Here is a 23,328-nt window from a genome sequence, read left to right as displayed (position 1 = left end):
TTTTTTTTTTTTTTTTTTTTTTTTTTTTTTTTTTTTTTTTTGAGACAAGAGTCTCGCTCTGTCGCCCAGGCTGGAGTGCAGTGGCCGGATCTCACCTCACTGCAAGCTCCGCCTCCTGGGTTCACGCCATTCTCCTGCCTCAGCCTCCCGAGTAGCTGTGACTACAGGCTCCCACCACCTCGCCCGGCCAGTTTTTTGTATTTTTTAGTAGAGACGGGGTTTCACCGTGTTAGCCAGGATGGTCTTGATCTCCTGACCTCGTGATCCGCCCGTCTCGGCCTCCCAAAGTGCTGGGATTACAGGCTTGAGCCGCTGCGCCTGGCCCATAGTTCTTAATTTCAAAACTTTCTATAAAACTACAGTAATCAAGACAGTGTGGTACTGACATATAGACAATGAAATATAATTGAGAGCCCAGATACAATAAGATATTATGTCAAGTGAAAGAATGCGTAGGCCCTATATCATGTGGTTTGATTTATATTAAATGTCTATTATAGACAAATTCATACAGACAGAAAATAGTGGTTTTCAGGCGCTAGAGGAGGAAGAATCAGGAGTGACTGCTAATAGATACAAAGTTCTTTCTGGGTTGATGGAGAAGTTCTAAAATTAATGGTGATGGCTGCACAAATTAGGCTGAATTGTACACTTTAAAAGGGTAAATTTTGTGACTTGTGAATTATATCTTAACAAAGCTGTTATAAAAGAAACAGTGGAGGCCCAAAGGGCAGTATAATGGCAGGTTCAGGGTGCTGAAGGAAAACTCCTGGCAACCAAGGATTCTGTATCCAGGAAAATAATCCTTCAGAAATAAAAGCAAAATAAGAGCATTCACAGGTTAAACTAATGTTAAGAAAATGTGTTGTTAGTAGTACTTCCCTAATTGGAATTCCAAAGAAAGTTCTTGAAGCTTGGAAAAAATTGTACCAGATGATAGCAAATCCACAGGAAGGAATAGTAAATACTGAAAATGATAATTGTGTGGATAAACATGAGACCTGTGAGTATGTATATGTGCATGTCTATATATTTGCTCTTATTTTCTTTTTAAAAAGTTGTTTAAAACAACACTGTGTTGTTGAGTTTATAACATAGATACAATATATATGACAATATAACAAAGGATTTGGTAAGAAATGGCTCTATATTGAAATAAAGTTGCTGTTTTACCATAAGCCAGTATGAATCTGAAATCAAATATGTAAGGTAAAGAGCTATATTGTAATTCCTAATGCAGCCATGAGGAAAATAAATGAAAAACTATTGATAAAATACCAACAGAAGGATTAACATAATTCAGTAAAACATTTTTCTTAAACTATAGGACAGTAAGGAAAAAGCAGATAAATTGTAAAAAGACATAAGATGTGAGAAATAAATAGTAAAATGGCAATATGAATTCACCATATCAATAATTACAATAAAGTAGACTAATTGTTCCAGTCAAATGACAGATCGTCAGACTGGGTTTAAAAAAAGCCTGATTCAAATATATGCTGTCTGCAACAGACACATTTTAAATTCAGTCTCAAATAAATTGCAAGTCATAAGGATGAAAGAAGACCTATCATATAAATAATAAGACAGCTGGAATATTTATATTAATATTAAATATACATGAGGAGAAATATTGCTGGAGACAAAGAGCAACATCTTACAGTGGTAGAAAGGTCAGTACATTACAAAGATACGTGTATGTGGGTGTAACAACAAAGCCCTAAAATATACAAGCAAAATCTGACAGAGTTGTGAAGTAAGATAGACAATTCAGCAACTGTAGTTGGTTTTAATTCTCCTTTGTCAGTAATTGATAGAACAACTCCACAGAAAATCGATAAAAATATAGGATAGTTAAACACTACCAACTAATCAAAACTCACTGACCTGTAGAAAACACTCTACACAATAGTAGAATGTATGTTCTTTTCAAGCCCACATGGAACATTCTTCAGCATAGGGTCATAAAGCAAGTCTCAGTAATTTTAAGAGGGTTAAAATCATGCCAAGTATGTTCTAACCACTATGGAATTAAATTAGAAATCAAGAACAGAATGAAATATGGGAAACTGCTATATATTTGGAAGTTATATCGCCTCCAAATAACTCATGGTTTGAGAAAAAATTATTAGGAAAACTAAGAAATACCTTGAACTAAGTGAAAGTGAAATGTGATATATTAAAATTTATGGAATACAGGTGGCCATTTGTAGCCATAAGTTATGCATTCTCAGATTCAACCAACTATGGATCGAAAATATTTGGGGGAGGGGGGAAGGTAAAGTTTAAAAAAAAATACAAAAATAAAAATAATACAAATAAAATACAGTATAACAACTATTTACATTGAATTTATATTGTATTAGATATTATAAATAATCTAGGGATGATTTAACGAATATGAGAGAATGTCCCTAGGTTATATGCAAATACCATGCCGTTTTATATAAGGGACTTGAGCTTCTGCAGATTTTGGTATTTCTAGAGGGTCCTGGAACCAATTCCCCATGGATACCAAGGAATGACTATATAAATCAGTACTTAGACATGTATAGCTTTAAATGCTTATATTAGAAAAGAATCTTAAAATCAGTTATTTGAGCTTCAAGCTCAAGAAGCCAGAAGAAGAAGAGCAAATCAGAACCAAAGTAAGTAGAAGGAAGGAAATAATAAAATGTAATGAATCAGAATAGAAATCAGTAAAATTGAAAATAGAAAAAAATAAGAAAAAATCTAAATTTGGTTCATTAAAAAATTAAACTTGGTAATCCTTTAGCTAGATTAACCAAGAAAAAATAACAGATAATAGAAATTATCAAAATTTGGAATTTAAAAAAAAATGATCATCACTACAGACCTTAAGAAGCTTAATATTATTATAAGGGATTATGAACAATTGTTTGTCAACAAACAAGTTAGATGAAATGGACATATTCCTAGAAAGACACAAATCATAAAAACTGACTCAAAAATAGAATATCCAAATAAAACTTAAGAGATCGAATTACTAATTAAATTATTTTCCTAAAGAAAATCTCAGACACATGTATGACTTCACTGGTGAATTCTGTCAAACATATAAGCAAACTATAATACAAATCCTACAAAAACTCTTTCAGAAAATGGAGGAGAAAATGCTTCTCTACTCATTTTACAAGTCCAGTGTTACCCTGATACCAAAAGTGGGCCAGAAAACATTACAAGAAATGAAAACTACAATCTCTGTCATGAAAATAAATGTGAAAATCCTTAGCAAGATATTGACAGACCAAATCCAGCAACATACAAAAAGGATTATACTCCACAACCAAGAAGGTTTATACCAGTAATGCAAGGTTGATTTGAGATCAGAAAATTACTTTATGTAACACACCATATGAATAAATTCAAGTTTAAAATTTGTATAATTATCTCAAAAGACGTACAAAATGCATTTGACAAAGTCCAGCACCCATTCACAATAAAAACACTGAACAAACAAGGAATAGAAGTGAACTTCCTCACCTTCATAAAGGGCATCAATGAAGAGCCTACCATTGACATTCTGCTTAATAGTTAAAAGACTGAATAACTCCTTTCCCTACTCAAGATTGGGGAGGAAGGCAAGAATGTGTGCTCTCAGCACTTGTATTCAACACTGTTCTGTAGGTCCTAGTGAGTGGAGCAAGGCAAGAAAAAGAGGTAAAAAGGTACCTATACTGTAAAGGATGAAGAAATTTTTTTTTCCCTAAATTGTATCTTGTAGATAAAATATTCTTTGGCAACTACCAAAAACAAACAAGTGGATCATATGTGACTTTAGCAAGGTCACAAGATATAAGAGCAATGTAGAAAAATAATTTGTTTCTATACAAGGAATGAATGCTCAAAAAATTGAGAAAGCAGCTTCATCCACAGTAGCACCAAATGTGTACTTTTGTGTGTGTGTGTGTGTGTGTTCGTGTGTAAACACAGAAGAATAAATTTAAAAGAAATACAAGACCTGTACACTGGAAATGATGAAACATAGATGAGAGAAATTGAAGGAAACCTAAGTAAATGGAGAGATGTACCATCATAATGCACTGGAAAACAGTATTGTTAGGATGTCACTTCTCTCCAAATTAATTTATAGCTTCAAAGCAAAATTAAACTTCCAGCAGGCTTTTGTGTAGAAATTGACAAGCTGATTGTGAAACTGATATGGAAATCCAAAGGACTTTTTTTTATTTTTTTGAGGCAGAGTCTTGCTCTGTCACCCAGGCTGGAGTGTGATGGCATGATCTCAGCTCACTGCAACCTCTGCCTTCCGGGTTCAAGTGATTCTCCTGTCTCAGCCTCCTGAGTAGCTGGCATTACAGGTGCCTGCCACCACGCCTTTTTGTATTTTTGATAGAGATGGGGTTTCAGCATGTTGGCCAGGCTGGTCTCGAACTTCTGACCCCAAGTACTCTACCCACCAAAGTGCTGGGATCGTAGGCATGAGCCACCGTGCCCAGCGCAATCCAAAGGACATTTAAGAGCCAAAAGAATTTTGAAAAAGAACCAAGTTGGAAAACTTACCTAGTTTCAAAACTTACAATAAGGCTATAGTAATTAAGACAATGTATTGATATAATAGACATATAGATCAGTGGAACAGAAATAAACCTATACACATATGATCAATTGTTTTTGTACAAAAGTGCCAATTTTATGGGAGAATCATTTTTCAACAAATAATGCTAAAATGGTGGGATATATGTGGGTGAAACAAAAAATTAACTTAGATCTTTATGTCAGTCATACACAAAAATTAACTCAAAATGGACTTTAGATCTAACTCTAAGAGCTAAAACTATAAAAGTTTAAAATATGAGAAAATATTTACATTATTAAATATAAATTAGAAAATATTTACATTATTAGGGAAGGATTTCTTAGATATGATACCAAAAGTATAACCCATAAAAGAAGAAAATTGATCATTTGACTCCAAAATAGAATACTTGCTTTTCAAAATTCATCATTAAGGAAATGAAAATACAAACTACAGACTATGAGAAAATGCCGCTTTGGAAAACAGTTTGGCATTTTCTTAAGATGGTAAATGTGTGATCAGCAATTCCACTGGTAATGCATGTTTATAACAGCATTATTCAGAAAAGCCAAAAACTGGAAGCAATTCAAATGTTAATCAGCTGGTGCATACATAAACAAAATGTGTTATACCCCTGCAATGAAATATTATACCCCTACAATGGAATACTGGTCAGCAATAAAAAAGAACAAGCTACTGATACATGAAACAAACTAAATGAACTGGAAAACTTTATGCTAACTAAAAGAAGCCTGACACAACAGGATCCTTATTGTGTTAATTTATATGAATTTTTTAGAAAAAGTAAAACTCTAGAGACAGCAAGTAGATTCGTGGTTGTCTGGGTTTAGGGCTGGTCCTGGCACCAGGACTGCAGGTGAGTACAGTGGAACTTTTTAGAGGTGAGAGATTTGTTTCACAACTGGACTATGCTGATATTTACATACCTCTATGAATTCATTAAAAAACACCGAACAATATACTTAACAGTGAATGAATTTCATGGTATGTAAATTATATCTCAATAAAACCAGCTTGTTAAAAATTCATTTATATTGTCATTTATAAAAAATGAAAATTCGCCAAAATATTAATGGTGGCTATCTACCACCATTAGTTTTATCTGCCACCATGGAGTTTTGTGATTACCGATAATTTTTGTTTCCTTCTTTATATTTTGTCTATTTTTCAAATTTTCTTCAATGAGAGTGATTAATCTTTTAATTTAAAATGTTAAAAAAAAAAAAAGAAGAAGAAGAAGAAGAAAAACTGGCCAGGTGTGGTGGCTCATGCCTATACTACCAGAGGTTTGGGAGGCCAAGGTGGAGGACCACTTGAGGCCCAGAGTTCAAGACCAGCCTGGGCAACATGCAAGACCTTATCTCAACAAAAGATTAAAAAAAAATAGTGGGGCATGGTGGTGCATGCCTGTAGTCCTAGCTACTCAGGAGGCTGAGGCTGGAAGATGGCTTGAGCCCAGGAATTCAGTGATCATACCACCATACTCCAGCCTGTATGACAGAGCAAGACTTTGGCTCTGAGAAAAAAAAAAAAAGAAGAATTGCTTTTTAGGAGTGTTGGGAAGAAAATGTTTTAGCTTCAAAAATATTAAAATATAGGAATTAAAAAAAGACTTGCATTAACTTTTTAAAATTTCAAGCTAAAGAAACAATATTGGGGCTACTTTTCAGAAGTTAAATGCTGCTTGTTTTCTGTAATTCATTTTTTTTTTCTTCTCTAGTGTATGTCTGCCTCCTATCAAGAAGCTAAATGTAAGTTGAAATCCTACTTACAACAACATGGCTATGGATCCTGGATTGTGAAATCTCCCTGCATAGAGCAATTTAACATGTGAAATAGGCAATCCATTGTCACATTAAAAATCTTGTATTGTTTGGTATGTTTTGACTAGTAAAAATGTTTTTAAAATATTGGTGGTTTTCAACTTTCAGAATCAGAGTCTTAACAATAGCAATGTGCAGTGATTGCTGAAAATTTCTAAACATTCCTGCCAAATTACATTGAAACATTAGGGCTTTTTACTTTTTCATTTTCTTGGAAAAGGACTTACCTATTTGAATATGTAGCCATTTTGTGTTTATTTTGACAGATACTGTAAAGCCATTTTCCTTTTTGTAGTTTAATACAGATTTCCTTTTCTTTTAAGTTTTTGCTTTAAAGCTGTCCATGTGGCTACCATATTTAATATTGTATCCTGGCATCTCAGTTTTTTAAAAATTAAATATTAGAGGTCAAGAATAAAAATAATGATTCATACTCACTGATGAATTCAACAGACATTTGACTGCCTAATATTTGCCAGTCACCATGCTAGGTGTTAGTAAAGAAACAATACCTAAAACATCAGCTCTCATGTTAAAGGAGTTCATGAATGCAAACTGCACATATAAATGTAGAAAAATATTAACCATGTTAAGGAATAGTTTGATAAAGTAGTTACTCTATTAATAGAGGATTGTCATATGTACATTAAATATGATTGCCCATTTTCAACTGTTCTACAAGATCTATCTGTACCAAATGTGATTTCATTATTTATAATTAAGATTAACAGGGATTTCTAATTTATAAGTCAGTAAAAGACTGTTTAGCATTTTACCTGTATGTCTTTATACAGTAATTAGAAAGAAAGAAAGGGAAAGTTTACTTACTTTTGAGTTAGGAGAAGTATCTTTAGTGAAATTGTTTGTCCCATACTTTAGCTTCTACATCCTATTCCTTGGTTTGCAATCACAGATATATTAAACATGATTGGTGCTCAGATTTTGTCCCCCTTACCTTAGATCTTTACTAAACTTATCAATCTCACACCTACCCCACATGAACTGTTACAGTCACAAATGAGGTGTATATAAATTGGGTTTTTGTCTGTTCTAAAAGTATGGTAGAATTTAATTGATGAACGGTGAAGTCATGCTGGAAAGACATCTTTCAGTAATCTAAACTCTACTGATACTAGGTTGAATCATGTGAAGTTGCCTTTTTGGTGGATTAAAAGGGGATCAAAATATGGGCAGTTTCATGTGGATTAAAATAAACACAATATTAATAAATTCCATTTCAGTTAGTTACATAGTATTTATTGCTTATTTCTGCAACTGCTATTTCTCTGTTCAATATTTTTATTTTCTTTGCAGGGCTGTTTCTTTTCATAGCAAATATTCAGCTTTCTATTATTTCACTTCTCCTTGATAGTAAACTTGCCTTTGAAAATACAAGATCTTTCACCTTCTCTTGGCTCTTCCATTCATAACTATTTTGCTTTTAGCTGGCACTTACAAAATGTGGGAAAGCACCAAGTACTTTCATTTGTGTCTGAAAGTTCTGCCTCATTATTAAAAGGCCCAGAGTTAGGCACTGCCATGAGGATCAGTAAAAGACAATTTGTTTCCTCACGAAATTTGCAGTTTTAAGAGGAAGATAAAAATGCCCAACTGTTTTACAGACAAAATCTACTAAGTACCACTCATTTATTCAACATGTAGTCGCTGCCTCTGTATACTATGTACATTCAATTATGTGTGGTGTTTTGGTTTCAAGAAAGGAAATATTTTGTCTAGATAAGGGATATCAAGAGAGACTTCATAAAGGATAAAGGAGATGGCATGGAGTAGAAGGCAGTCATTTAGTAGAAAGGTCAGGAAATGGACGTGAAGCCCAACATTTGCTTTTATGGCTGAGACTACTGTGAATCATTTAATCGCTCTTCAGTTCTTTATCTTTGCAAGGATGAAGTTTAAACTAATAATTTTCCTTCTTTGTGGGAAGGGCTCCAGGCTGCCCTTCATCGAAAACAGCTGTGCTTTTCATCTCTCACATGTTATGTATTGAAGTTCTGCAAGATAGTTTGCTTGAAGAAAACCAAACTTCTAAATTCAGACTTCTAAACTTCCACTTTTAAAATTGTTCAAAAACCACTAAATTGCTTGTATCTAAGTTTAAGCCTCCTTTTAGCTCTAAGGTGATCTGAGGCAAGCATTGAAGGATGGGTAAAATTTGGTAAGCTGAAATGGGAGAGAAAATGCATTATATCTGGAAATAATAAAGATTAGAGAGGAATTGTGTTCGAGATTAGAGAAGAGAAGACTGAAAATTTAGGAGGCCATGATAACAGCCTACGTAAGAAATAATGATGACCCAAACCAGGATTGTTACCATTTATAAAGAAGATAAATTCAAGTAATGATGGGATGCTAGGCAATGAAAACAGAATACATGAAATAAAGGAGATGGACAAGACAAAGGTGACTCCATGACTTTGAGCCGGATGACTGGAGGTACCATTAGTACTACAAGTAGAGAAGTCAAGAATGGAATATGATTTTTCTGAAAAGATTTGAAATTTTGACATTTTAAAGATGGCAATAAGATGGCTACTTGGAGATATATAGCAATAAGAAATATGGTAACGAAGACCTTAAGGAAGTTTTGGACCTTTGGTAAAAGGTTGGGAATCAGTCGTTTGCAAAGATTATGCAGATAGTTAACAGTAGTTATTGAAGTTATGAGAAAAGGTGTTTGCTTCTTCAGGGAGAGTACAAAGAGGATTAGGGCTAGAACCTCAAGGAACACTCATATATTGGATTCAGAAAAATAAGGAAACATGGAGTTCTTTGACAGGTAAGTGGAGAGCAAGGATAGCACAAAGAGAAATTTCAAGAATAAAATCAACATTCTTAAGTGCTGCAGAGGGGTCAAGGAGAATGAGAACTACAAAAAAAAACTTTTGGATTTGGCAACAATGAGTTCACTGGTGTCTAAAACAGCAGTTCCCAAACCTGGCTTCTCGAGAGAAGCAACCAGATAGTCTGAGCAAATCTAGGGAAAGGTCGCAAATCTGCATTTTGACAAGTTATTGCAGGTGGTTTGATACAGGTGATACTTAGTCCACACTTTGAAAAATACCACCCTACAGAATAATAATAAAAAGTCGTATTAGAATTGAGATTGGTCATCATTGAGGAATGCTAAAGATGAGAAGTTGTAGGCAGTGTCTGCATTTTATTTTTTCTAGCAGTTTGGTGATAAGAATAATATGGTTAGGATGTTTTAAATGTTTAAAGATTATGGAGATTTCGGCCAGGCGCGGTGGCTCACGCCTGTAATCCCAGCACTTTGGGAGGCCGAGGCGGGCGGATCACCTGAGGTCAGGAGTTAAAGACCAGCCTGGCTAACATGGTGAAACCCTGTTTCTACTAAAAATGCCAAAAATTAGCCAGGCTGGTGGCACGTGCCTGTAATCCCAGCTACTCGGGAGGCTGAGGCAGGAGAATCGCTTGAACCTGGGAGGCGGAGGTTGCAGTGAGCCGAGATTACATCATTGCACTACAGCTTGGGCAACAAGAGCGAAACTCAGTCTAAAAAAAAAAAAAGAAAAAAGATTACGGAGATTTCGTGTACATGCATGATTTTATAGTGGAGCCACCTAATGTGATTTTTACAACTTGTTTTGGGTCATAGTGGATGTTAGCCAGGTCGGAGAATAGACCCAGCTGTAATTGGGTCAGTGGGGTTATAGAGAATATAGAGTGATACGAATATATTACTGAAATGGCTGAAGCTAAAATGAGGGAAGTAAGAGTAAAGAGAAGAACTGAGTGGAAGTAAAGCAGTTTCACTGAGTAATGGGCAGTTTATGTTCAGGGTATTTTCAGTGAGAGTTCGTAGAAATTTAACCCTGGCCTGTATTTTGTCATACTCTCCTCCACCTTATCCCCCGTTGAACTCAAATCATTAGCAGAAATAGTACAATAGTTAAAATAGGCATGAGTGATGGCTTATGAATGGAGATTGATAGTGGGTTTTTTAGCCTTTGGTAGGTGTGTATGGGCCCTGAGACAGCTAGAGCCCTGGACAGTTAACTCTGGCCTCAGGCAGCCTGTTATTTACTCTACACTGTGCAATGCCATTTTCTTATCTGTGCTATGGCATATGTAAGTATGATTAGAAAGTATTGCTCTAAACTTTTAAATGAAAAATATGATGGTCTTAACCATGTAGTGAGGTAGTGCCTATAAAAGATAGAACAGACATTTAGTTATATCTGTTTTACAATGTTTTAAGCAGAAGGTATTTTTAGATATATACATGCAGTCATCCCCCAGTATACCAGCGGTATTGTTTGACTCTAGCACACACTCCCACTTCTGCATATAGCAGAATTCACACAATCTCAAATCCTGCAGTCAGCCCTGTGGAACCCACATAAGTTGGCTCTCTCTGTAGGTAGGTTTTGTATCTCTAAAATACTGTGTTTTTCATTCGTATTTGGTTGGAAAAACGTGTTAAGTGGACCAGCTCAGTTCAAACCCATGTTGTTCAAGGGTCGACTGTATTTTATTTTGCACATGAGGTGAAGTGATATGACAGAATTATTCCAAGGGGCATTAGATGGAACTTGTGAAAAATAACTTGAGTATAATATGCACATGAGATAGGTTTAAATACTTTGAAAATATTGATGATCCCCATCAATCAACCTTAATGTGACCATCTTCAAGCTTCAAAACAATAGTGAAAGAACACTGTGACTTCCAAATGCAACTTTGTCTTTGACAATGAGCTGAAATTGATTGATGGTTCCTAGATAAAGGTAATTGTTCTTTGATGTGAGAAAGAAGAAAGAATATTGTTAAGTAAAACAGGAAGCATGCAAATTTCCTTTTCAGAACCTTTTGATCCTCATAGCATCCTATAAATTAAGTTAAAGTAAAACTATTCTGTTACTTCTTATGTTACAATAGATGTCAGAAATATTTAGTTTTATTTAGCTTAACAGTTACACTGTTCAGGAGCATCCTTGTTACCAAAACATTATTAGTTCCTGGAAATAATATACATGTTTCTAGTGTTAAAATTTCTGCTGAGCCTGAGTTGCCTTTCTCTATGGTGTTCTAAGTCTGGATTACTTTCTGTTTTCATGGAAACTGTAATTTTCATTTGTTATATGATGGTAGAAGTGAAAAGGTGTACTACTCATAGGTTGGTGTTGGCATTTATAATTTTAAAATGAATGATTTCCTGAGAATGAAGTTTTGATTTTTCTACATGCGTTAATATACTGGTCAGAGTCTTGCTTTGCACATTGACTGTAATGTAAAGGGAATTCATTATTGTAGAAACATTCTAATATGTAACTTGTTTGGACAGATGACTTCATAAATTTTTAAGCTGTATCTTTGGGTACTTGTTCAAAATGTTAATGCTTTGTAACTTTTTTTCATCAACTGTTTGTCGAATTGTTTCATTAGTAGAAAGATATTTTAGAGTACAGTTGGATAGTACTTCAAGTTGAATATTTTAGCCCTGAAGCTGTCAAAGTTTACTAGAATTTGAGAACTGAAAAAATTTCATGGCATTTGCAGTGTTCTGCACAATAGGAAATTCCATTATTATTATTTATTTTTTGGACTCTATACAAGCAATGTATTTACTACTTCCTACTTCTTTAACAATATTATATTCTTCCATCAATTTAGATAATTCTGTGTTTCTTGAATATATCATGGATTTCCTCTGTATTCTCTTTACTTATGTTCTCCCCTTAGCTTAGCAAGACCAAACATTTCTACTTCATCTTTATCCAATTTCTCTCCTTTCTAGGGCAGCTGAAATAGAATTTCTCCATGAAATTGTCTTTGAAATCTCCTGCTCTTAAATCTCTCTTTTGCCTCTGAACTCTCATATACTATGTCATGCTATGCTATGTTCTCTTATCACATTCATTTTTACATGTCTTAGCACTGTTAACAAAATTGTAAATTTGTTTATTTATTTATTGCCTCCCAGGCAATTACTTTCCTATAAAAGTTAGTTAACGTATACGTATTGAAAACTTTATAAATTTTTATTTTCCTCAAGAGTGAAAGTACAAGCCAAGTGTGGTGGCTCATGCCTGTAATCCTAGCGTTTTGACAGGTCAAGGTGGAAGAATCCTTTGAGCTCAAGAGTTCGAGACTAACTGAGGCAACATGGTGCGACCACATCTCTATGAAAAAATAGTTTTTAATTACCTGCACGTGGTGGTGCATGCTAATAGTCTCAGCTACTCAGTTGGCTGAGGAGAGAGGATCACTTGAGCCCAGGAGGTCAAGGCTGCAGTGAACCACGATCTGGCCACTGTACTCCAGCCTGGGTGACAGAGTGAGACCCTGTCTCAAAACAAAAACAAAACCAGCTATTTTTCATGTCTAGAAACATCTAAATTTACTACTACAGAAATGCAGAGCATTTCTGGGTTCTTTAGATATATTCTCTTACAAACGAGTTGTCTTCTTTGATCATTTACTGCTAAATTTTTAATGAGTGCTCATCCTGTATAACTGTGCACTAAGATGACTTGTTTATTTCTTCCTTTTTTTAAATTTTTTTTTTATTTTTTGAGACAGAGTCTCACTCTGTCACCCACACTGGAGTGTAATGGCACGATCTTGGCTCACTGCAACCTCTGCCTCCTGGGTTCAAGTGATTCTCCCTGCCTCAGCCTCCTGAGTAGCTGGGATTATAGGTGCCCATCATCATGCCTAATTTTTGTATTTTTAGTAGAGATGGGGTTTCATCATGTTGGCTAGACTGGTCTTGAACTCGTGACCTTAGGGGATCCACCCACCTCGGCCTCCCAAAGTGCTGGGATTACAGGCATGAGCCATTGCACCCAGCCGACTCGTATTTTGCAAAATCAAAAACTTCCTGGAATATTAAGAATGTATATGATACCAATTTTAATGTGTGCTTTTTTAAGTAAAGGAATTATTTTTATCTCAGAATTTTAAAAAATGTTTTATTCTGAAATAGAGGCTCATAAGAAGTTGCAGAGAGGTCCTGTATACCCACCACTCAACTTCCTTCAAAGGTGCTACATAATTATATTATCAAAACCAATAAATTGACATGACACGATATTACTCACGAGACCACAGACCCTACTCAGGTTTCACCAGTTTTTGCATTCATTTGTTTTTTATGTGTATAGTTTTATGAAATATTTTCCTATATGTAGATTTGAAGAATTACCACCACAAAGTACAGAATTGTTTCATCACCACAAACTAACTCTGTCATGCTGCTCCTTTGTAGTCAAATTCTGTCCCCAACCCACTGATCTGTTCTCTCAATATATTTTTGTTGCTGAGATTCCATATTATATGAATGAAATCATATAACCTTTGGAAATTGGCTTTGACTCAGTATAATAATCTGGAGCTCATTCCAAGTTGTCTGGATCATAGTTGCCCCTTTTCATTACTGAATAGTATTCTGTTATATACATTACTGCAGTTTCTTTCTCCTTTCACCCATGTAGGGACGTTTGAGTTGTTTTCAGTTTATTATAAATACAGCTACATTGAACATTCATGCATTTTATATTGTGATAAAATATACGTGACATAAAATTTACTGTTTTAACCATTTTTGTGTACAATTCTGTACTATTAAGTAAATTCACAATGTTTTACTGCACTGTGTTCTCCATTTCCAGAAGTTTTTCATCATCCCAAAAAGAAACTTTGTACCCATTGAAAGTAACTCCCCATTCCTTATTTCCCCAGGCCCCTTGGACGTTCCAGTCTATTGAATGTTTTATAGATTTGCTTGTTCTACATAACTCACTTAAGTGGAATCATATAATTTGTGTGTCTGGCTTATTTTAGCTAGCATGATGTTTTCAAGGTTCATCCATGTTTGTAGCATGTGTCAGAACTTTCATCCTCTTTTAAAGCTGAATAATATTTTATTGTATCTATACACTGCACTTTTGTTGTTTAAAAGTTCATCTGTTGGACATTTGGGTTGTTTCTACCCCTTGGTTATTGGCAGTCTTGCTGCTATGAACATGAGTGTGCAAGTATCTCTTTAAGTCTCTCATTTCTTTTGGCAATATACTTAGGAGTGGAATTGCTGAATCATTTGGTAATTCTGTTTAACTTTGTGAGGAACTGCCAAACTGATTTCCACAGTGGCTGCACCATATTATATTCCTACAAGCGATGCACAAGGATTCTAATTTTCTACATCCTCACCAACACTTACTATTTTTCGTTTTTTGACATAATGTTCACTAACTTTTAAAAGTATGACCAATTGACATAGCGGAATTTATTGAAAACACCATCATTTTTCCACTGGATTGGAGTTGTACATCTGATATAACCTTATATATGTAGGTCTTTTTTCCGGTGTCAAGTCTTTATACCAGTACCACACTGTCTTAATTACTGTATAGCTTATAACATCTTGATATTTGGTAATATGAGTGTTCCAGTTTGTTTTTCAAGTATGTCTTCGCTATTTTAGAGTCTTTGTATTGCCATAAAAATGTAAGATTCACTTTGTTGGTTTCATGGTCTCCCCTTTGCCATTCACACCCATATAAAATCTGAAATTTTGAATGAGATTGCGTTCACTCTGTAGATCAGGGAGAATTAAGAAAAGTGAGAATTACAAATCAGAAACATAACCGTTTATTTAGGTCTTAATTTCAGTAATGTTTTGTAGTGGCATATATTTCATTATATTCTCAGTTATTTGATTTTTTTGTGCTATTACAAATGGCACTGTTTTTAAGTATATTTGACGATGGCATATAAAAATAAATGGACTTCTATGTATATTAACCTTGATAACTGTTAATCTTAACTAAATTCACTCATTCTAATAATTTGTAATTACAGATTCTTTTGGATATCCTGTTAATACAATAACGTCATCTATGACTAGTGATAATTATTTTACTTCTTACTTTCCAATCTCTTACTTTTTTTCTTATTATAGTCAATAAAACTTACACTACACCATTGAATAGAAATGGTGATGGACCTTCTTATCTTAGTCTTACTCCCAAACTGGGGGAAAACGTTCCATATTTTATCATTATATTAGTTATGGTGTTTGGTTTCATTTTTTGTAGATACCTTTTGTCAGATTAAGAAAATTCTGTTTTTCTTGATGCCACTAATTATCATTTTCTCCTCTTATCTTTTTTTTTTTTTTTTTTTTTTTTTTGGAGATAGAGTCTCACTCTGTCACCCAGACTGGAGTAAAGTGGTGCAATCTCAGCTCACTGCAACCTCCACCTCCCAGGTTCAAGCGATTCTCCTGCCTCAGCCTCTGGAGCAACTGGGACTAAAAGCGTGCCACCACACACAGCTAATTTTTGTATTTTTAGTAGAGACAGGATGTCAACATATTGGCCAGGCTGGTCTCAAACTCCTGACCTCGTGATCCACCTGCCTCGGCCTCCCAGTAATTTTTATTTTCTTAAGTGAATTTTATGCACTGAGTTGATTCATGTAGGTTATATCATTGTTTTGTTGTTAATATAGAGAGTTACGTTTTTTAAAAACATTTAATCAATCTTGCATTCCTGGATAGATTCTACTTTGGTCACATATGTTACCTTTTACAGATAGCAGATTTTTAATTTACTAATATTTTAATAGTAAAAGTTTTGCATTCTGTTTATGAGAGATGTTGGCCTATGTAGTTGTTCTTTCTTGTAATGTTAGTTTGGTGTCAAGGTTATGCTGACCTAACAGAATGATTTTTGAAGCATCCACTCTTTTTCTGTCCTTTGAAATTGTGTAAGATTGCTAGTAGTCAGTCTTTATTTCTTCAATGTCTAAACTCCTATTATGCCCATATAGTCAATTTTTCATTTCATGTAATTTTCACTGCTAGAATTTCTGTTCTGGCACGTTGGTTAATTTTTATAGATTTTTTTTTATAGTTTCAGTTTTTATGGTTTCCCTTTTTCTGTTGGATTCAGTATTTGACCCCTCATTGTGTTCAGATTTTGCTTTAAATCGTGAACATGTTTGTAATAATTAATTCCTTCATCTTTGTCATATTTTTATTTTTTTTATTATACTTTAAGTTCTGGGGTACATGTGCAAAACATGCAGGTTTCTTACATAGGTATGCATGTGCCATGGTGGTTTGCTGCACCCATCAACCCATTATCTATATTGGGTATTTCTCCTAATGCTCTCCCTCCCCTAGTCCCCCACACCCCAACAGTCCCTGGTGCATGATGTTTCCCTCCCTGTGTCTATGTGTTCTCATTCTTCAACTCCCACTTATGAGTGAGAACATGTGGTGTTTGGTTTTCTGTTCTTGTGTTACTTTGCTGAGAATGATGGTTTCTAGCTTCATCCATGTCCCTGCAAAGGACATAAACTCATCTTTTTTATGGCTGCATAGTATTCCATGGTGTATATTTGCCACATTTTCTTTATCCAGTCTATTGCTGATGGGCATTTGGGTTGATTCCAAGTCTTTGCTATTGTGGACAGTGCTGCAGTAAATATACATGTGCATGAGTAGTTGTAGTATAATGATTTATAATCCTTTGGGTATATACCCAGTAATGGGATTGCTGGGTCAGATGGTATTTCTGATTCTAGATCATTGAGGAATTGCCACACTGTCTTCCACAAAAGTTGAACTAATTTACAATCCCACCAACAGTGTAAAAGCTTTCCTATTTCTGCACATCCTCTTCAGCATCTGTTGTTTCCTGACTCTTTAATAATCACCATTCTAACTGTCGTGAGATGATATCTCATTGTGGTTTTGATTTATATTTCTCTAATGACCATTAGATTACATTTCTCTAATGACAATTGATGATGAGCTTTTTTTCAGATGTTTGTTGGCTGCGTAAATGTCTTCTTTTGAGAAATGTCTATTCATATCCTTCGCCCACTTTTTGGTGGGGTTGTTTGGTTTTTTCTTGTATATTTGTTTAAGTTCTTTGTAGATTCTGGATATTAGCCCTTTGTCAGATGGTTAGATTGCAAAAATTTTCTCCCATTCTGTAGGTTGCCTATTCACTCTGCTGATAGTTTCTGCTGTGCAGAAGCTCTTTAGTTTAATTTGATCCCATTTGTCTATTTTGGCTTTTGTTGCCATTGCTTTCGGTGTTTTAGTCATGAAGTCTTTGCCCATGCCTATGTCCTGAATGGTATTGCCTAGATTTTCTTCTAGGGTTTTTATGGTTTTAGGTCTTAAGTCTTTAATCCATCTTAAGTTCATTTTTTTATGAAGTGTAAGGAAGGGGTCCAGTTTCAGCTTTCTGCATATGGCTAGCCAGTTTTCCCAACACCATTTATTAAATAGGGAATGCTTTCCCCATTGCTTTTGTCAGGTTTGTCAAAGATCAGATGGCTGTAGATGTGTGGTGGTATTTCTGAGGCCTCTGTTCTGTTACATTGGTCTACATATCTGTTTTGGTACCAGTACCATGCTGTTTTGGTTACTGTAGCCTTGTAGTATAGTTTAAAGTCAGGTAGTGTGATGCCTCCAGCTTTGTTCTTTTTGCTTAGGATTGTCTTGGCTATGTGGCCTCTTTTTTTGTTCCATATGAAATTTAAAGTAGTTTTTTCTAATTATGTGAAGAAAGTCAATGGTAGCTTGATGGGGATAGCATTGAATCTCTAAATTACTTTGAGCAGTATGACCATTTTCACAATACTGATTCTTCCTATCCATGAGCATGGAATGTTTGTGGATTTCTAAAATTTTTTTGTTATACTTTAGGTTCTGGGATACATATGCAGAATGTGCAGGTTTGTTACATAGGTATACGTGTGCCAACACAGTTTGCTGCACCCATCAACCCATCATCTACATTAGGTATTTCTCCTAATGCTGTTCCCCCCCTAGCCCCCCATCCCCCAACAGACCCTGGTGTGTGGTGTTCCCATCCCTGAGTCCATGTGTTCTCATTGTTCAACTTGCACTTATGAGTGAGAACAGAGCATGAAACGTTTTTCCATTTGTTTATGTCCTCTCTTGTTTCCTTGAGCAGTGCTTTGTAGTTCTCCTTGAAGAGGTCCTTCACATTCCTTGTAAGTTGGATTCCTAGGTATTTTATTCTCTTTGTAGCAATTGTGAATGTGAGTTCACTCATGATTTGGCTGTTTGTCTATTATTGGTGTATAGGAATGCTTGTGATTTTTGCATATTGATTTTTTGTAACCTGAGACTTTGCTGAAGTTGCTTGTCAGGTTAAGAAGATTCTGGGCTGAGATAATGGGGTTTTCTAAATATACAATCATGTCATCTGCAAACAGAGACAATTTGACTTCCTCTCTTTCTATTTGAATAACCTTTATTTCTTTCTCTTGTCTGATTATCCTGGCCAGAACCTCCAGTACTATGTCAAATTGGAGTGATGAGGGAGGGCATCCTTGTCTTGTGCCGGTTTTTAGAGGGAATTTTTGCTTGTTCCGTATGATATTAACTGTGGGTTTGTCATAAATAGTGTATTTTGAGACATGTTCCATCAATACCTAGTTTATTGAGAGGTTTTAGCATGAAGCGATGTTAAATTTTGTCAAAGGCCTTTTCTGCATCTTTTGAGATAATCGTGTGGTTTTTGTCATTGGTTCTGTTTATGTGATGGATGACGTTTATTGATTTGCTTATGTTGAACCAGTCTTGCATCCTAGGGATGAAGCCGACTTGATCGTGGTGGATAAGCTTTTTGATGTGCTGCTGGATTCGGTTTGCCAGTATTTTATTGAGGATTTTCTCATCAATGTTCATCAGGGCTATTGGCCTGAAATTTTCTTTTTGTTGTGTCTCTGCCAGGTTTTGGTATCAGGATGATGCTGGTTTTATAAAATGAGTGAGGGAGGATTTCCTCTTTTTCTGTTGTTTGGAATAGTTTCAGAAGGAATGGTTCCAGTTCCTCTTTGTACCTCTGGTAGAGTTTGGCTGTGAATCCATCTGGTCCTAGACTTTATTTTGTTGGTAGGATATTAATTACTGCCTAAATTTCAGAACTTGTTATTGGTCTATTCAGGGATTCGACTTCTTCCTGGTTTAGACTTGGGAGGGTATATGTGTCCAGGAATTTATCCGTGTCCTCTCGATTTTCTAGTTTATTTGCATAGAGGTGTTTACAGTATTCTCTGATGGCAGTTTGTATTTCTGTGGGATCGATGGTGATATTCCCTTTATCATTTTTTATTGTGTCTATTTAATTCTTCTCTCTTTTCTTCTTTGTTAGTCTGGCTAGTGGTCTATCTATTTTCTTGATCTTTTCAAAAAACAAGCTCCTGGATTCATTGATTTTTTTGAAGGGCTTTTTGTGTCTCTGTCTCCTTCATTTCTGCTCTGATCTTAGTTATTTCTTGTCTTCTGCTAGCTTTTGAATTTGTTTGCTCATGCTTCTATAGCTCTTTTAATTGTAAGGTTAGGATGTCGATTTTAGATGTTTCCTGCCTTCTCTTGTGGGTATTTAGTGCTATAAATGTCCCTCTATACACTGCTTTAAATGTGTCCCAGAGATTCTGGTATGTTGTGTCTTTTTTCTCATTGGTTTCAAAGAAGATACTTATTTCTGCTTTAATTTTGTTATTTACCCAGTAGTCCTTCAGGAGCAGGTTGTTCAGTTTCCATGTAGTTGTGAGGTTTTGAGTGAGTTTCTTAATCCTGAGTTCTAATTTGATTGCACTGTGGTCTGAGAGACTGTTTGTTATGCTTTCCATTCTTTCGCATTTGCTCAGGAGTGTTTTTCTTCCAATTATGTGGTCAATTTTAGAATAACTGCAATGTGGTCCTGAGAAGAACGTGTATTCTGTTGATTTGTGGTGGAGAGTTCTATAGATGTCTATTAGGTCCACTTGATCCACAGCTGAGTTCAAGCCCGGAATATCCTTGTTAATTTTCTGTCTTGTTGATCTGTCTAATACTGACAGTGGGGTGTTAAAATCTCCCACTATTTTTGTTTGGGAGTCTAAGTCTCTTTGTAGGTCTCTGAGAACTTGTTTTATGAATCTGGATGCTCTTGTATTGGGTGCATATGTATTTAGAATAGTTAGTGCTTCTTGTTGCATTGATCCCTTTACCATTATGTAATGTCATTCATTGTCTCTTTTGATCCTTGTTGGTTTAAAGTCTGTTTTATCAGAGACTAGGACTGCAACCCCTGCTTTTCTTTTTTTCTTTCTTTCTTTTTTTTTTTTTTTTTTTTTTTTCTTTTTTTTTTTTTTTTTTTTTTTTTTGCTTTCCATTTGCTTGGTAAATATTCCTCCATCCCTTTATTTTAAGCCTATGTGTGTCTTTGCAGGTGAGATTGGTCTCTTGAACCCAGCACACCAGTGGGTCTTGACTCTTTATCCAATTTGCCAGTCTGTGTCTTTTAACTGGTGCATTTAACCCATTTACATTTAAGGTTAATATTGTTACGTATGAATTTTATTCTGTCATTATGATGCTAGCTAGTTATTTTACCTGTTAGTTGATGCAGTTTCTTCATAGTGTCGATGATGGTCTTTACAATTTGATATGTTTTTGCAGTGGCTGGTACCTGTTGTTCCTTTCTATGTTTAGTGCTTCCTTCAGGAGCTTTTTTAAGGCAGGCCTGGTGGGGACAAAATCTCTCAGCATTTGCTTGTCTGTGAAGGATTTTATTTGTCCTTCACTTCTGAAGCTTAGTTTGGCTTGATAGGAAATTCTGGGTTTAAAATTCTTTTCTTTAAGAATGTCAAATCTTGGCCCACACTCTCTTCTGGCTTGTAGGGTTTCTGCCAAGAGATCTGCTGTTAGTCTGATGGGCTTCCCTTTGTAAGTAACCCAATCTTTTTTTTTTTTTTTTAAGTTCTAGGGTACATGTGCACAATGTGCAGGTTTGTTACATATGTATGCATGTGCCATGTTGGTGTGCTTCACCCATTAACTCGTCATTTACATTAGATATATCTCCTAATGCTATCCCTCCCCCCGTCCCCTCCCCACAATAGGACCCAGTGTGTGATGTTCCCCTTCCTGTGTCCAAGTGATTTCATTGTTCAATTCCCACCTATGAGTGAGAACGTGTGGTATTTGGTTTTCTGTTCTTGTGATAGTTTGCTGAGAATAATGGTTTCCAGCTGCATCCATGTCCCTACAAAGGACACAAACTCATCCTTTTTTATGCCTGCATAGTATTCTATGGTGTATATGTGCCACGTTTTCTTAATCCAGTCTGTCACTGATGGACATTTAGGTTGATTCCACGTCTTTGCTATTGCAAATAGTGCCACAATAAACATACGTGTGCATGTGTCTTTATAGCAGCATGACTTATAATCCTTTGGGTATATCCCCAGTAATGGGATGGCTGGGTCGAATGGTATTTCTAGTTCTAGATCCTTGAGGAATCGCCACACTGTTTTCCACAATGGTGGAAGTAGTTTACAGTCCCACCAACAGTGTAAAAGTTTCCTATTTCCACACATCCTCTCCAGCACCTGTTGTTTCCCGATTTTTTAATGATTGCCATTCCAACTGGTGTGAGATGGTTTCTCATTGTGGTTTTGATTCGCATTTCTCTGATGGCCAGTGATGTGGAGCATTTTTTCATGTGTCTGTTGGCTGTATGAATGTCTTCTTTTGAGAAGTGTCTGTTCATATCCTTTACCCACTTTTTGATGGGGTTGTTTTTTTCTTGTAAATTTGATCGAGTTCTTTATAGGTTCTGGATATTAGCCCTTTGTCAGATCAGTAGATTGCAGAAATTTTCTCTCATTCTATATGTTGCCTGTTCACTCTGATGGTAGTTTCTTTTGTTGTGCAAAAGAAACTCTTAGTTTAATTAGCTCTTTAGTTTAATTAGATACCATTTGTCAATTTTGGTGTTTGTTGCTGTTGCTTTTGGTGTTTTAGACATGAAGTCCTTGACCATGCCTATGTCCTGAATGGTATTACCTAGGTTTTCTTCTAGGGTTTTTATGGTTTTAGGTCTAACATATAAGTCGCTAATCCATCTTGAATTAATTTTCATGTAAGGAGTAAGGAAAGGATCCAGTCTCAGCTTTCTACTTATGGCTAGCCAATTTTCCCAGCACCATTTATTAAATAGGGAATCCTTTCCCCATTTCTTGTTTTTGTCAGGTTTGTCAAAGATCAGATGGCTGTAGATGTGTGGTATTATTTCTGAGGTCTCTGTTCTGTTCCACTGGTCTATATCTCTATTTTGGTACCAGTACCATGCTGTTTTGTTTATTGTAGCCTTGTAGTATAGTTTGAAGTCAGGTAGCGTGATGCCTCCAGCTTTGTCCTTTTGACTTAGGATTGTCTTGGCAATGCGAGCTCTTTTTTGGTTCCATATGAACTGTAAAGCAGTTTTTTCCAATTCTGTGAAGAAAGTCATTGGTAGCTTAATGGGGATGGCATTGAATCTATAAATTACCTTGGGCAGTATGGCCATTTTCACAATATTGATTCTTCCTATCCATGAGCATGATATGTTCTTCCATTTGTTTGTGTCCTCTTTTATTTTACTGAGCAGTGGTTTGTAGTTCTCCTTGAAGAGGTCCTTTACATCCCTTGTAAGTTGGATTCCTAGGTATTTTATTCTCTTTGAAGCAATTGTGAATGGGAGTTCTTTCACGATTTGGCTCTCTGTTTGTCTGTTACTGGTGTATAAGAATGCTTGTGATTTTTGCACATGGATTTTGTATCCTGAGACTTTGCTGAAGTTGCTTATCAACTTAAGTAGATTTTGGGCTGAGATGATGGGGTTTTCTAAATATACAATCATGTCATCTGCAAACAGGGACAATTTGACTTCTTCTTTTCCTAACTGAATACCCTTGATTTCTTTCTCTTGCCTGATTGCCCTAGCGAGAACTTCCAACACTATGTTGAATAGGAGTGGTGAGAGAGGGCATCCCTGTCTTGTGCCAGTTTTCAAAGGGAATGCTTCCAGTTTTTGCCCATTCAGTATGCTATCGGCTGTGGGTTTGTCATAAATAGCTCTT

General features: G+C 35.6%; 1 protein-coding gene across 3 annotated transcripts in view; it reads left to right on the top strand.

Moving 5' to 3' along the window:
• Positions 1-6,466, top strand: part of ADAD1 (adenosine deaminase domain containing 1) — a 51,846-nt gene extending 45,380 nt beyond the window's left edge. For 2 of the 3 annotated variants that reach the window (XM_023217606.2, XM_023217609.2), the window contains one exon: positions 6,300-6,457. In XM_023217606.2, the coding sequence (XP_023073374.1) occupies positions 6,300-6,413 (114 nt within the window). In that variant the 3' untranslated portion in view covers positions 6,414-6,457. Of the gene's footprint in view, positions 1-6,299 lie in introns of all 3 variants that reach the window. The other variant, XM_023217608.1, reaches the window with a different exon arrangement.
• The last annotated feature ends 16,862 nt before the right edge of the window (positions 6,467-23,328 follow it).

The sequence above is a fragment of the Piliocolobus tephrosceles genome, chromosome 3 (assembly GCF_002776525.5).
Source record: "Piliocolobus tephrosceles isolate RC106 chromosome 3, ASM277652v3, whole genome shotgun sequence".
NCBI lineage: Eukaryota > Metazoa > Chordata > Mammalia > Primates > Cercopithecidae > Piliocolobus > Piliocolobus tephrosceles.
Note: the sequence above shows the minus strand (reverse complement) of the source record. Positions and strands in the feature narration are given on the sequence as shown.